At 49.9% G+C, this 14,663-nt stretch overlaps 1 protein-coding gene across 4 annotated transcripts in view; it reads left to right on the top strand.

The window, feature by feature from the left end:
• WWC1 (WW and C2 domain containing 1) overlaps positions 1–14,663 on the top strand; it is a 154,371-nt gene that overhangs the window by 101,465 nt on the left and 38,243 nt on the right. For all 4 annotated transcript variants that reach the window (XM_055324794.1, XM_055324796.1, XM_055324795.1 and 1 more), the window contains exons 9-12: positions 2,170–2,412; positions 9,242–9,331; positions 10,342–10,877; positions 14,229–14,337. In XM_055324794.1, coding sequence (XP_055180769.1) covers positions 2,170–2,412; positions 9,242–9,331; positions 10,342–10,877; positions 14,229–14,337 — 978 coding nt within the window. The remainder of the gene's footprint in view (positions 1–2,169; positions 2,413–9,241; positions 9,332–10,341; positions 10,878–14,228; positions 14,338–14,663) is intronic.

Below are 14,663 nucleotides of genomic sequence, written 5' to 3' on the forward strand. Positions count from 1 at the left end.
AGAAACTGGATACTGGTCAGATAGAAAAAACACTGTGCATTATTTCAGCTCCCCCTAGAGGCCCAGTGAAACAGCAGGACTTCTGCATTTGGACAGCCACTTGTCCCCTCCGAAGGGGACCACTCTGAACCCTGGATCTATTCCAGCCTGCAATAATGCCTATCTTAGAGGATCAGTTCTGGAGAGACTCAAAGATTGAAATCTTCCCTCTGGGGTTGAGCCATTAAACTTCCCATTGCAGGGTCTTGGCTCATCTGCAGTTACCCAGCTTCAGGCCTCCCTTTTCACCCAGAGGTCATTGAAGTGTCAAGGGTAGAGCAGCCTGCTGAGTAGAAAGCAGAGGCTGCACGGCTTGAAGAAACGAGGGCAGGTGGCTGTAGTGAAAAGTCTGCATGCTAAATTTTGTCATGTGTGCATTTCTGCAGAGCCAGTCTAGTGCTTTTCATCAGATTTGCCAAAAGATGGCTGGCCCAAAGGTTAAGGATCCCTGGGAAGGCGCCTCTAGAAAGTACATCTAAGCATTAAGCATCGATCACCCCTTCAATGTACTCCTTCAAAGTGGAGCCCCTGCCAGACCTATACATATCACTCCATCCTCAATGGTGGAAGCTACAGAGTTGTCCCAGATTACTCTCTTTGTGAATGTGAAATATAAATTAACCAACTCCAAGAATCCCTCTGATGCACCTGGCTGGGAAATGAGCAAACCTAGATGTGTTTGTCTGCATGGAATTTTCAAGATACACTGTGGATATTTTGTCTCCAACAATGTTTTTATAAATAAAGGGTCGGGCCACATGTCTGCAGATAAGATCAAACTGGGAGTCCAGGGGCCTGGGCTCTCAACAAGTATTGACCATATTTATGACTTGCAGTCTTAGGTGAACCATACCTTCTGCAGACATCTGTCGAGCAGCTTTACCGCCAAATCTTATCCACGCTTTAGGGATCCGGTAGGGCAAGGATATGATAGCTGCAAGTCTTTGGGAAGGCTAAATCCTAAAGGTCTGCATCATGATTCCTTTGAGATATTTGTAGCACTCATCTTAGTTATGTTGTGAATCTTACTTTCATCCAAAGATAATTATACTTAATATCTATGTGGCACTTGACAATGTATAAAGGGCTCTTAATGGTAAGTTTTCGTTTGGTTCTCATAACCCACCTTGCAGATTGCATCATTGACCCAACCTTACAGGAGGGGATACTGTGTCTCAACGAAGTTAAGGGATAGAGCTCCCAACTCCTTCCTTTTAATAATGCCTTCAGTGTACCAGGCACTGTGCTAGAAGCTCATGATACCAAAATGATTGAAAAATGGTGCCTTCTCACCATAAGATGAGCATGGGGTGTTATACTATATGTTGGCAAACTGAATTTAAATTATTGAAAAAAAAAAAAAAAAAGGAATGGTGCCTCCCATTGAGAAGGCCAGAGCCAATACTCTCTGGCTCAAGGCCTCTGACTCCATATCCACAGTTGGTGACACAGTGCTGCCCCCACTCTCTGGACTGGGAATACACAGTCAGCAATTGCATTATTTGCTGTCATTGTGGTGGGCCTCTGACTGCCACTGGTTGAGCACCTGTTATGTGCCAGCTACTCTGAATACATTCTTACTCATTTTCAGAATAAGACTCAGGGAGTTCACCAAACATTAGGTACCTAGGAAGTGACCAAACCAGGGAATAAAACAGTAGCAGCAGAAACACTCATTTGAGTGCTTACTGTGTGCCAAACACCATGCTTTGAGAGTTCATGGAATATGTCTAAAGCCTTCCACCACAACCCTATGACAAAGGAACGTTTGTTACTCCCTTCAGGGAGATGAAGCGACTTGCCCAAGGTCACATAGCTGGCTGTAGAAGGCTCTTGCCTGGTGATGAATCCAGCTCTCTGTTCTATCAGGCTTAGTGTCCCTCAGGGCAAGGACATTGCCCTGTTTATATCTCTTCCCCACCCCTGCAGAGCCTATTCACTGTTGGCACACGATAGGCACCACATGTGTTTGTTAGATAAAAATATGTTCCTTGAGACGACATGCTGGTCCAAAGGAGGACAGTCGCTGCCAGAGATGGCTCAGAGTACGTAACCTTGGAAATACAGGCTGTTACCCTGCTCCCGCAGTGCCACTGGGCACACCTGTCATGCTCGCCTCTCTGCCCACAGGATCGCCAACCTGAAGATCCAGCTGGCCAAGCTGGACAGTGAAGCCTGGCCTGGAGTGCTGGACTCGGAAAGGGACCGGCTGATCCTCATCAATGAGAAGGAAGAGCTGCTGAAGGAGATGCGCTTCATCAGCCCCCGAAAGTGGACACAGGGGGAGGTGGAGCAGCTGGAGATGGCCCGGAAGCGGTTGGAGAAGGACCTGCAGGCAGCTCGGGACACCCAGAGCAAGGCACTGACAGAGAGGTGGGGCTGGGCTGGGGCCAGGAGGGGGCGTGGGACCCCACCCTCACTGCCAGTCTGTCCTCCAGCCCAGGCAAGGGAAGGGGCACAAGGGCTCCCCTCTAAGAACACTCAGTGTAAAGATTTCCCAACTCCCCAGAGTAGCAGATTGGGAGAAATGATTCACCATCCAGAATACCAGTGCCCTGGGAGTTTACACAGGGAATCACAGTACCAAAACGTCTGCTCAGGTGCAGGTTTTCAGAAATTATCTTCTGCCTAAGGTAAGCTGCATAACCCTCTGTCATGTAGAGCAGTCATTTGCCAACTTTGTGACAGTGACTCACATGATAGAGAAGTTTCACAAAGCAGTGCATACCCTTTGTACGTGTGATAGCCCTCCAATACGCTCTCTTGCATACTGCATTTCTTTTCATGATGGTCATGACCCACTGAACTGATTTCACCTTAGGCCAAGGCGTTGCAAAGTGAGATGCTTATAGGGGCCAAGCACAAATGCTGGAGGCCCACATGGTGGGAGATTTGGTCAGACTGGAATACACCCCCACCCCCACCCCCCACCCCCGCTTGTCTGCCTCACGTGGTGCTGACTCCCACCTCCAGCAGATGGGAATTCAGGCCTTGGGCTGCCAGACGTCCTCATATTTCAAGAAAAGAGTTGCTTGTATTTTTAATTTTTAACCATCGGCAACTTAATGCAATAACTTCAAAAAATATTGTGAAGGCTTAATCACCTCCATTCATGTGCGTGGTGTAACCCAAAAGCCATTGGCTTATGTTCTCTAGATAACAGACTATTTCCTTCAGTGTCCCACGAAGCTCCACACCCACCATTGCACAGAGCACAGCCCTGTGTTCAGAGTAGGCCCTGTAATCCTTTGATCTCATTCATTCATTCTATCCATCAGCCCATCATTTATTCATTTGAGAAACATTTTGTTGCACATATTCTCTGTACAAGGCAATTTGGAGGATTCAGAAATGAATAGGTCACAGTCCCTGCTCCAGTGCCTCTTAACATCTATCCTAGTTATTTTTGTTTTTTTTTTGGCAGCAGACTTTGAGTAAGGTCCCTGCCCTTAAGGAACTTAGAAGTGAAGGTAGTGATTTGTGTGTGTGTGTGTGTGTGTGTGTGTGTGTGTGTGTGTGTGTGTCTTGGGGCAGGGATGAGCAAGGGAATTCCTCTTTCCAGTGAAATCAGAGGCAGAAGCCCAGTTTATAAAGCAGGTGAACTTGCCTGCACCCCAGTGGAAGTAGGCCAGGCATCCTAGGTGCCTGGGTGTTTGCTCTCTGTGTCACCTCGTAATGAGTCCTAAGACACCTTCGGGGAACCTTCTGAGCTCTACAGCACTCAACTCGCAATCATGCCCTGGCACCTGAATAAGCCCCACTTGCACGTGTTGGGACGTTAGATGGATCAAGCTGAGCAGTGTCTGCCTGGCCTCTTGTAAGCAAGCACATCAGAGACCATTTATCCTTAACCCCCTTCTCAGAATGGCTAAGAGACCTGTTGCTTTCTTCCCTTCCACCATCCCCTGGAGGGGTGGCTGATAGACTGACCCACCACCACACAGGTGGGAGGAGGGGGAGGACAGAGCTTCAGTAATTGGTGTCTTGCAGCCCTGGAAGTACCTGCTAGAAATGTTCAGCCCCACCTCTCTATCCGACTCTCCCTGGGGCTACACACTGTGGGGAGAAGGCCTGTCTATATGCCCTTGCACCTTCAGTGTCAGTTGAAAGAATAAATGGTTAGCTGGCCTAAGCAGACCCTTCACAGACTTCTACATGGGTCTTCTGGCCTCCTTTAACAGTCCCCTGGGTCTTGTACTTGTTCCCAGGCCCTATAGTAGCCATGAGGAAGCCTTTAGCCGTTCATCATGCTCATAGACCGCAAATGAAGAGAAGAGACTCGTGGCAGCCTCACTCCTTGTTGGACCAAAAGAGAAACCCTTCCCACTGCTGACCTTGAGCAAGTCATTGACCAATATGGACTTTAGTTGCCTAGTAGGGAAAAAAATAATTACATTGAGTACCTATATGGTCTGAAGATAGGCAGTTGCACCAGATTGTGAACTGATGCTCTTCCCTGCTCTAATACTATTGATTTCTTGAAAATAGGATTGGAGGTTCTCTTAGAGACCTGTGTGCTACATGCAAATGCTGCCCCTATGTGCCAGACCCTATAACCTACATCATCTTGTTGAAACCTTCCAGCAACCTGGAGGCCAATCCCTATTTTATAGGTCTGGAAACTGAGGCTCAGCCAATACCACCACATGGTAGAGCTGGGATTAGAACCCAGGTTGCTGACTCCGGAGCCCATGCTTGCTTCAGGCTGCTGCCCACTCAGAAGGGCTTTTGTTATCACCTTCAATCCTGTATTTCCAAGGTCTGATTGCTGCCCCTCCCCAGAATGGCGAGTTGTCACAGCCAGGCAATTCAGAGGTCCCAGAGGTACATGACAGGGGAAGCCAGGGAGCCTGGGGGCAGGAGGAGTAGAGAGTCACAGGACAGGCAGGGACAGTGCTGAGGGCTGCAAGCATCCTGCTGAAGAGAGAGGAGAAAGCCATCCCACTGATCCTTTTTGCCTTTTTGTCCGTGTCTATGGCTGTTTGCTTCTAGTCCTGTGTCTGTGTTCATTCCCCAGACTCTATTGTTCTCTCTCTGGGTCACTTTCTCTCCCTTTATTTCTTCTGTTCCTCTCTCCTGTCTCTCTCTCGGACTGGGAATATGTTCCTCACTGTCACACATCAGCCTCTCCACCCCTGGGGCCCTTGAGAAGGATGGGAATAGACACGTCCAGGAAGGGCACCACAGGCCCACCAGACCTCAATCACAGATCACTCACAGTTGGACATCCTAGCACCCCGTGTCCAACCCCCCTTTCCATGGGCCCACCATCACTACTTGTGAGAGTTGCTGCACAGTCTTGAGAAGGATGGGAATAGACACGTCCAGGAAGGGCACCACAGGCCCACCAGACCTCAATCACAGATCACTCACAGTTGGACATCCTAGCACCCCGTGTCCAACCCCCCTTTCCATGGGCCCACCATAACTACTTGTGAGAGTTGCTGCACAGTCTTGAGAAGGATGGGAATAGACACGTCCAGGAAGGGCACCACAGGCCCACCAGACCTCAATCACAGATCACTCACAGTTGGACATCCTAGCACCCCATGTCCAACCCCCCTTTCCATGGACCCACCATCACTACTTGTGAGAGTTGCTGCACAGTCACATGGGAGACTGATTAGAGCATAGACTCCCTGGCCTCTCCCCAGGGACTAGTTCCCCAGGCCTGCAATTCAGCCCAAGCTCTTGCAGTCTGAGCCAGCACCCCAGGTACTGAGCTACAGCTTGTGGGAATTCCAGCTCCACCTTCTGGATCTTCTCTGTTCTTCCATGCTTGATGTGTTCATGGCTTCCCAGCATGTGCCAGGCATCACACGCAAATGCCATATGGCCTGCCGAGCCCAGCACCTCTCTGAGGATGCCTCAGCACCTGTGTATTGCTGCAGGTGGCTACACTCCCACGCTTGGGAAGTTGAAGCCACCCAAATCCCAGTCCCCTTGGCACTGTGGTAGGGCTCCAGGGCTCCAGTGGGACCTGCATTTTCTGTAGATTCCCAGAACACATCTCTGTGACTTTCCTCCCAAAGAGCAGGAAAGTGAAGGTAGAAATGGTGAGCCCCAGCTGCCTCGTGACTCTGCAGCCTCACAGCCTTCTAGGGCTTCGCTCTTCAGGGGAGTGAGGAGATTCTACAGTTCCATCCATTCCTTTGAGAGTCAAGGATTTTGTGCACTACGTACTCCATCTGCCGGCCTGCTGCCTGCCCCGCCAGCCCCAGGCGAGACTCTGAAAGAACAGTGCCAGGGATTGAACTGGCCAAGAACCACACTGAGTCCCTCACCACCTTGCTCAGTTGTCTAGAGCAAGTTCTGGTCTTCATTGCAGAACCTGTGTTAGAGGTCTGGGTGTGTTACAGGTAGAGGTTGGGCATGGTTATGTTTTTCCATGAGAATGAACTCTTTCTCCCAGGCCCTAGGCTGGATTGCTTATACTCTGGGGACAGGTCAGCTAGTCCCTCTCTAGCAAGATAGCATAAGGGGATATGAGCCCCACAGTGGAACACATCTGTCTGTGGGAGATATAACATCCAGATCTTTCAGCAGAGAGAATGAATTTTGCCTGTCTCAACTGGGAAAAAATCATCCATGCAGCAAATACTGAGCCACAGCCATGTGGTAAACTCCGTGCAAGGTGCTAGAAAAGTGGCTTGGAAACCTTAGTGTGCCTAAAAATCACTTGTGTGCCCGAATAGAGGCGCAGATGCATGGGCCCTGCCCCAGACTCTCTGATTCACTTTATCAAAGATGGACCCAAGAATGAGCATTTAGGAAGTGCTCCTCCCTTTCTGATGTAGGAGGTCTGCAGACCACACACAGAGAACCAAAAATGTAGTGGCTTCCTGAGGGCAACCCACGTCATGAGTTTGTAAGGGCATAGCCTTGCTTGATGGAACCCCTTCCCTGTCAGATCCTGGGACCTTAAGGTGGGCACTCCAGTGGTTAGAGGGAGCCACCCAGGCTGCCCTCCATGTGGGATTTCAGGAGAGGCTGGGGCTAAGGGTTGGGCCTATATCCAGCAGTTTCTTCTAAATATAAGGATTTTGCTTCCAGAGTCATTACTGAAATGGGCTTTAGTATCAGCTATCAGACATGCCTCCATGCAGATCTTTGTGCCCATGTTCCAGAACATTCCACCACACTCACCTGCTTTCTTCTCTTCCCATTCTCTCAGGCTCCTTTGCCTACTATTGCCAGTTTATTCAACCTGGGAGTGCTGTATATACTCAGAGCTTAGTCCTGGGCCTTCCTTTTCCTCCCCTACTATATTTTACCCTACAGTAGTGCATTCTTGTGTTAGGGCTGCCAGGCGAAAATACCACAAAATGGGTGACTTCCATAGCAGAAGTGTATTATCTCACAGTTCTGGAAGCTGATGTCCAAGACCAAGGTGTTGGCAGGATTGTTTCTTTGGAATTTTCTCTCCTTAGCTTGAAGATGGCCATCCACACATGAACGTCTGCTATGACTTCACTTGGTCTGCTCTGTGTGCATGTCTGTGTCTTAATCTCTTCTTATAAGAATGTTGGCTTAGAGCTTATCTGCATGACTTCATTTTACCTTGATTCTTTAAAGGCCTTTTCTCCAAATACAGTCACATTTTGAGGCACTGGGTTACCAAAACTTCAGCATATGAATTTTGGGGTAGAGGGACAGTCTAACTCATAGCATATGGTCCTCTCTTTCATGTGGTGGTCTGTGTGATAGGGATCCCCCACCTTTACAACCGCCACCTGCTCAACATTTATGCCCACACATCCATAAGAGAACTCTTCTCTTCTCCTGGGCTGCTCTGCCCCTCACCTTTCCATCACTATAGAAGCCATCTCAGATCTGTTTGGTTGCTAGTAGCAGGTACCTCCCAGTCTTTCTCCTAAATGCCTCAGCCTTGACCTTCATCCAGCCTATGACCTTTCTTGGTCTCCTCCAGATGGCCCACACCATCTCAATAAATATTGTAGCCACCCCAACTCTTGTCCCTGCCTCCTGTCCACAACCTTCTGCCCATTCTCCTAACAGCAGCCATGGTGACCTTAAAATGAAAGAGGTCCCTGCTGTGATTCCCTGCTTGGAATGTTCTTTCACTTGTACTTTTCCTGGCCAACTCCTATCCATCCTTCATATCAGCTTAAATGTCTCTGCTAGTCAGGGGAGGTCACCTACTGCAAGAAACAACCTCCCAAATCTCCATGGCTTAACACAGTAGAAGTTTATTTCTTGCCTACATGGTGTGCAGTCAAGTATGCCTGTCTGTGTTTGGTCATTTGGGGACCCAGGCTCTTCCCATCTGTGGCACCTCCACTTTTAGAGCCTTCCAGGGAGCAGTGGGGAAGATCCACTTCAGCCTGATGTGCCTTCTTCACTCACATCCTACTGGCCAGAACCCTGTCCCAGATGCCCAGCTGCAAGGGAAGCTGTGAAGGGGTCCAGCAGGGGACTCAGAGAGCTGAAGACACAGTAGATCTAGGGGAGCACCAACAGGGCCAGCCACAAACTCACTTGCTCAAGGAGACCCACCTGCCAGTCTAAATTGGGTCTCTCCTACATTCTTTCCTACCATTCTCTACTTTTTCCCCATTAACTTTGACACATGCTGTGTTAGATATTAGATATTTGACTACTTTCTTCATATTTGTCCTCTCCCACTCTCCCCAGCAGAATGTAAGCTCTGTAAGAGCAGAAACTAGTTCTGTTTTGTTCACATCTTTATCCCCAGGGGCCAACAATAGGTTCTGGTATGAGGTAGGCACTCAGCAAATATTGGTGGATGGGTAGTGGCCATGGATGGGAAGGAAGGATGGAGAGGGAGGGAGGGATGATTGAGTAGAATTCTAATTCTGACACTAATTCCTTAGCTTTAAGTAAATTATTTAACTCTAAGAGCTTCAATTTCCTTGTATATAAAGTGGTAAAAGCATTTTTGCTGTGCATGGTTACTGTGCAAATGAATTAAAACAGTGTTATGAGTTTCTTAGCATGGCACCTCATATATAGTAGGAGATGAATACAGCAGTTACTATAGGATCCTTTTTGGAGGCCATATCTCCCCAAATATTGCAGTAAAACACTTCTGGAAAATTCCTGCACGTGTGGCTGTGGGTGTGTGTGTACTTGTCCACAAGTACCTGCCTGCGATTCCCCATTCAAGTAGACAGAGGCTGATCTCCTCAGGTTTCCCCATTCATGCTCTTTGTCCCTTCAGGTTAAAATTAAACAGTAAGAGGAACCAGCTGGTGAGAGAACTGGAGGAAGCCACCCGACAAGTAGCAGCTCTACATTCTCAGCTGAAAAGGTGAGTGGTGGGCCATGAGTGTGGCCTTGAGGATGGCCAAATGCCAGCATCCCCAGGTAGCCCAGACTCTGCCCTTCCTTCATCTTCCACAGCTTGAATGTGGACATTTAGAAGCCAAGCAGGCAGCTGGGGAGGCTGGTGGCCTTGGACCGGGCCGGGCTTGGCCAGGGGCAGGGTTCTTCACTTCTCTGGACTGTGGCATTCAGTCCTGATAGCCCTGAGGAAAAGGCCCCCATCAGAGGCTGATGTGTCTCACTGAAGTCTCGAATACCTGCCCATCTGCTTTCCCGACACAGAGACAGCAGGCCCCAGCCTGAGCCTTGGTGGGCAGCAGCACAGAACTGGGATTTAATAACATTTTGTTCAGTCAGAGATTTGCAATGTTTGCCTTCTATTTGCAATAAGCAATAGGATATAAAGTCGCACTTAGAATATAAAGTTTCCTTTTAAGATGAATGTATTAGGGGAACATGGGTGGCTCAGTCGGTTAGGCGTCTGCTTTCTGCTCAGATCATGATTCCGGGATCCTGAGACCAACCCTGCCTCAAGCTTCCTACTCAGAGAGGAACCTGCATCTCTCTCTTTCTCTCTCTCTCTCTCTCTCTCTCTCTCTCTCATGAATGGATAAGATCTCTTTAAAAAAAAAGATGAATGTATTGAAGAGTAAAGAATGAGTGTATTTGAAGGAAAATGTCAAGAAATAAGGCTGGATTCACACAGGGAAAAGTAGTGTGAAGCTGGACTCGGGCCAGTGGAGGTTTGGCAAACAGAGGAAAAAGTGGAGTTTCAAGGCAGAGGACTTGGGTTTGAATCCCAGCTCTGCCACTCTCTGATTATGTGGCCTTCTCAGGGTATCGTTTTTAGTGAAATGGGGGTGCATGGTCTCCCCTGGAGACTGTCAAGAGGGCCCAACAAAATGAAGTGTTCTAAGCAGCCGTTGTGGAAGGTGGTTCTGGGTGGCCCACTGCGCTCTGAGTGTTCTCACCCAATGTTCTCTCCCTGCCCCCCAGCCTCTCAAGCAGCATGCAGTCCCTGTCCTCAGGCAGCAGCCCTGGGTCCCTTACGTCCAGCCGAGGCTCCCTGGCTGCCTCCAGCCTGGACTCGTCCACCTCAGCCAGCTTCACTGACCTCTACTACGACCCCTTCGAGCAGCTGGACTCGGAACTGCAGAGCAAGGTGGAGTTTCTGCTCTTGGAGGGAGCCACGGGCTTCCGGCCCTCGGGCTGCATCACCACCATCCATGAGGATGAGGTGGCCAAGACCCAGAAGGTGGAGGGGGGCGGCCGCCTACAGGCCCTGCGCTCCCTATCTGGCACCCCGAAGTCCATGACCTCCCTGTCGCCCCGCTCCTCCCTCTCCTCTCCATCCCCACCCTGCTCCCCTCTCATTGCCGACCCCCTCCTGGCTGGAGACGCTTTCCTGAGCCCTCTGGAGTATGAAGACCCGGAGCTGAGTGCCACTCTTTGTGAACTGAGCCTTGGCAGCAGCACCCAAGAAAAATACCAACTGGACGAACCAGGAACAGAAGGCAAACAGTTGGGCCAAGGTAGAGAGCATCACATGGGGAAAGGGGGACCACGAGGATTGAGGAGGGTTAGAGCTGTACTCAGGCCTGAGCACAGACCCCAATGGTGACTATGGTCATCCACTGACTGCTTTCTGTGTGCCTGGCCTCTACGTGTATACCAATTCATTTAGTCATTCAGTAGGCATTTTTAATGTGCCTACTATGTTCTAGGTCTTGGGCTTAGGTGTTATCTGTGGTGGATTCCTTCACTTAACAGATACTAAGTATCTGTTAAAACTAAATGCCAGGTATTGTGCTAATGGATACACATGGATTCCTTCATTTGTTCATTCAACAGATAGACCATGTGCCAGGCACAGGATTAGTCACAAGGATACAGTGTTGAGGACGGGCAAGCTCAGGGTACCTGTTCCCATGAAGCTCACATGCAAATGAAGGCACAGACAGTAACTGTACAGTCAGACCAATAAAAGCCCTAGAAGGAAATTAAGATGGGATATGATAGGGCCGTTCAGGTTGGGGTGGCACTGCCAGTTCAGAGCGAGTTGTGAAAGAAGATGATATTTGAGGTCCTTGAATAGTGAGAAGGAACTAGCCTTAGGAAAAGCAAGAGCGAAATCTGTGAGGCCAGAGTTTAGAGGTCACCACCAAACCAGAGAACCAGGCAGAGTCCAAGTCATTTAAGGCCTAACAGGCCATGGTAAGGAGTTTGGATTTTATCCTAATAGCAGCAGGGACCCATATGGCCATTTGGAGCAAGGGAATGATATGGTCTGGCTCCCATTCTGCATGGGGTCAGAAGGAACATCTTGGTGTGGATTGAGATGCAATTTGAAATCTTCAAAACAGAAGATGCTGATGGTGACAGCTAAGATTTATCAGGAGAGAAATTCTTCATTTTTAGCAGCAACCACGTATTAGATAATAATAATGTTCATTGGGGTATATTATGTGGTGGGCAGTGTGCTTTATAAAGTGAAGTAGATTACTTCTATTATGCCCATTTCACAGATGAGGAAACAGATTCAGCAAGATGGTATTGCTAACTCTAGGTCTCCCAGCCAGCAAGTGGGGAAAGAAGGGATTGGAACCTGGGTTTTTCTGACCCAGCACCTAACCTCTTCATCATCATACTCCTCTCAGGATGTGAGGCAGCTCTGTGTGTCTGTTCTGGAGATATTCTGGGGCTCCCAGGCCCAACATGCCTATCTGGTATGAAGGCCAAAATGGAACAGAGTGCCCAGGAAGCTCACCTGGGGCTCCCAGGCTTTCCTGGCTATGATTTATTGAATGTAGGTATACGAGGTACAGTTACTGTTATGTATTGACTCATTTAAGCCTCATAACAGCTCTGTGAAATGGGTGCTACTTCTATCCTCATTTACAGACAAAAGAAGTGAGGCCCAGTAGGGTCAGTGTCACAGCTAGGAAGTAGTAGACTCAGGATTGGCACCAGGACCACCTGTCCAAATCCCACACTAAGACATGTGCCAGCTATGTATGCACAGGGCTCATGCTCCTGGCTCCTCATGAGGCCAGGGGGGGAAAAGCTGAACCCATCTCAGCCTTAAGGCTCCAGAAATAGGCAGGAGGGCTGCTGCTATGACCAGAATTATCCATTCGTGTCCAAGGGCCAGTGGGAGCAATGTGGGGGGAAGACGAGATTTCCTGGTTAATTAAAGGCTCTGCTGGGTGAGTGCCAGCCATTTCCTTAGAAGAGGAGCCGAGAGATCCCTGGGGCTCCCTCATCAGGAAGGGAGTCTTGCTGAGTGCTCTCAAACAAAAATAAAAACAGGCTTCATACTATAGCAGGTGGCAAACTTCAGAAAATTGTCCCCTGGAGAGGAGCGGGTGCAGGTGGAACCTCTAACGAAGCTGCAGAAGAGCTCCTGACACTCTGTCAAAGGTGGCAATAAGCCAAATCAGGGACCCAACAAGGTGCTGGGAGCCACCCCCTCCTCCCCGAGTACCCTTAGGGCTTTTGGGCCAAGGACCGCACATGTCTCAGGATGGCGTTTCCTTCGTGCCATCTCCAAAAGCCATCCCTGCAGTGAACGATGCCAGCCTGAGCGCCGACACTAAGCAGGTTATGCGATTAATGCTGCTGTTCAGTCAGCAGACAAATTAATCTCCTTAAGTGGTTTAGTGGAGGGTGGAGATGCGTGGGTCTGAAGGCGGGAGGTCTCCGCTGGCCGCAGCAGGCGTGGGACACAGGCTGGGAAGGCCGCACCCAGATAGCTGCTTGGCTTCTCCCGGCTCGCTGTGTCCCTCCAACACTGGCCTGCCCTCCAGTCTCCTCTCCAGGCTGCCCTGGTGCCTGGCACACAGCAGGCGCTCAGAAGTGCTGGCTGTGAGCTCTAAGAGCCTGAATCTGGTCTTACCTGCTGCACGCAGCTCAGGAACTGTCCTATCCATCTTGATAGCTCTGAGCCTGACAGTGGGCCTGGCACACCATCGATGCTTGTGACTTAAGGAGGGAAGGAATATGTAGCATGTGCCAAGTGCCTATTTGGAGCCCTGGGTTGGATACTTTGAGGGCCTCCATGAAGGACAGGGTTGCTGAGGAGTTGAGTTAGGAGTGGTATAGAGGGGCGCCTGGGTGGCTCCATCAGTTAGGTGTCTGCCTTCGGCTCAGGTCAGATCCTGGGGTCTTGGGATGGAGCCCCTCATCAGGCTCCCTGCTCGGGGCGGGGGGGGGGGCTGCTTTGCCATTTTCCTCCACCACTCCTCCTTGCTTGTGCTCTCCTGCTGACCCTTACTCACTCTCTCTCAAATAAATTTTAAAAATCTTAACCAAGAAAGAGTGGAATGGAGTAGGCCGAGTGGGAGTGCTAGTAGTGAAATCCTCTCTTCTTCCTCTTGACCCTCCCAAGGGTCCCGGGGCTATTATTTTGCCCCAGATGTGTAGGAATCGGTCTCAAAGGCATCACCACAGTGATGGGGATGACCATTGCAGTAAGGATAGTGGTACTAAATTTCAGTCTTTTCCTGCATCAGCCTCTGTACTAAGGACTTTCTAGAATGTCTTGTTGGGTCCTCCTGACAGCCCCTCGGGGTAGGTGTTACTCTCTCCATCCTCCAGACAAGGAACCCAAGGGCCAGAGAGCTGAAATCCATGTCCCAGTTGTCATGAAGCAGTAAGTTATGGAGCTGAGGTGTGAATCCAGGCACTTTGGCTTCCAAATCTGGGATGTTAAATAAAGAATCCTACGTACCCCAAAGCAAGGCAGGACCTTGCTGTCGAATTCAGAGGTGGTATTTGGCAGGACTGCCTAAGGACAAAGGGTGGATCAAAGTGTGTGTTGCAAAGACTGTCCTGATTTCTGAACCCTGCCTTGCCATCCCTCCTTTTCCACCTTCTTCCTCCAGCTATGAATACAGCCCAGGGGTGCAGCCTGAAAGTGGCCTGTGTCTCAGCAGCTGTGTCGGATGAATCGGTGGCTGGGGACAGTGGTGTGTATGAGGCTTCCGTGCAGAGGTGGGTCCATAGAAGTCCTGGCTCTCTCTGGGACGTCTGAGAATGCAGAGCCCTGGGCCCCCTCAGGGGTATGGGAGAGGTCCATAGGAGGGCATAGCCAGGTGACCCCATCTTCCCCTTGGGAACCCTGTTTGAGGTGTGTTGGAGATGCAGACAGCACTGTTGTTCCCCCTGGGGCTTGGGGCATGGCATGTGTGCAGGGATGCTGGTTCCATGATTGCCACGAAGGACATCTGGCTAGGGGTGCAAGTCCTAAAGAAAGAGCAGCCCTTCTCAGAGAGGAATCCCGAGCAGTTGTGGGAAGGCAGGTGTCTGCCGGGAGTCTG

This window comes from Nyctereutes procyonoides, unplaced genomic scaffold, assembly GCF_905146905.1.
Source record: "Nyctereutes procyonoides isolate TBG_1078 unplaced genomic scaffold, NYPRO_anot_genome, whole genome shotgun sequence".
Classification (NCBI taxonomy): domain Eukaryota; kingdom Metazoa; phylum Chordata; class Mammalia; order Carnivora; family Canidae; genus Nyctereutes; species Nyctereutes procyonoides.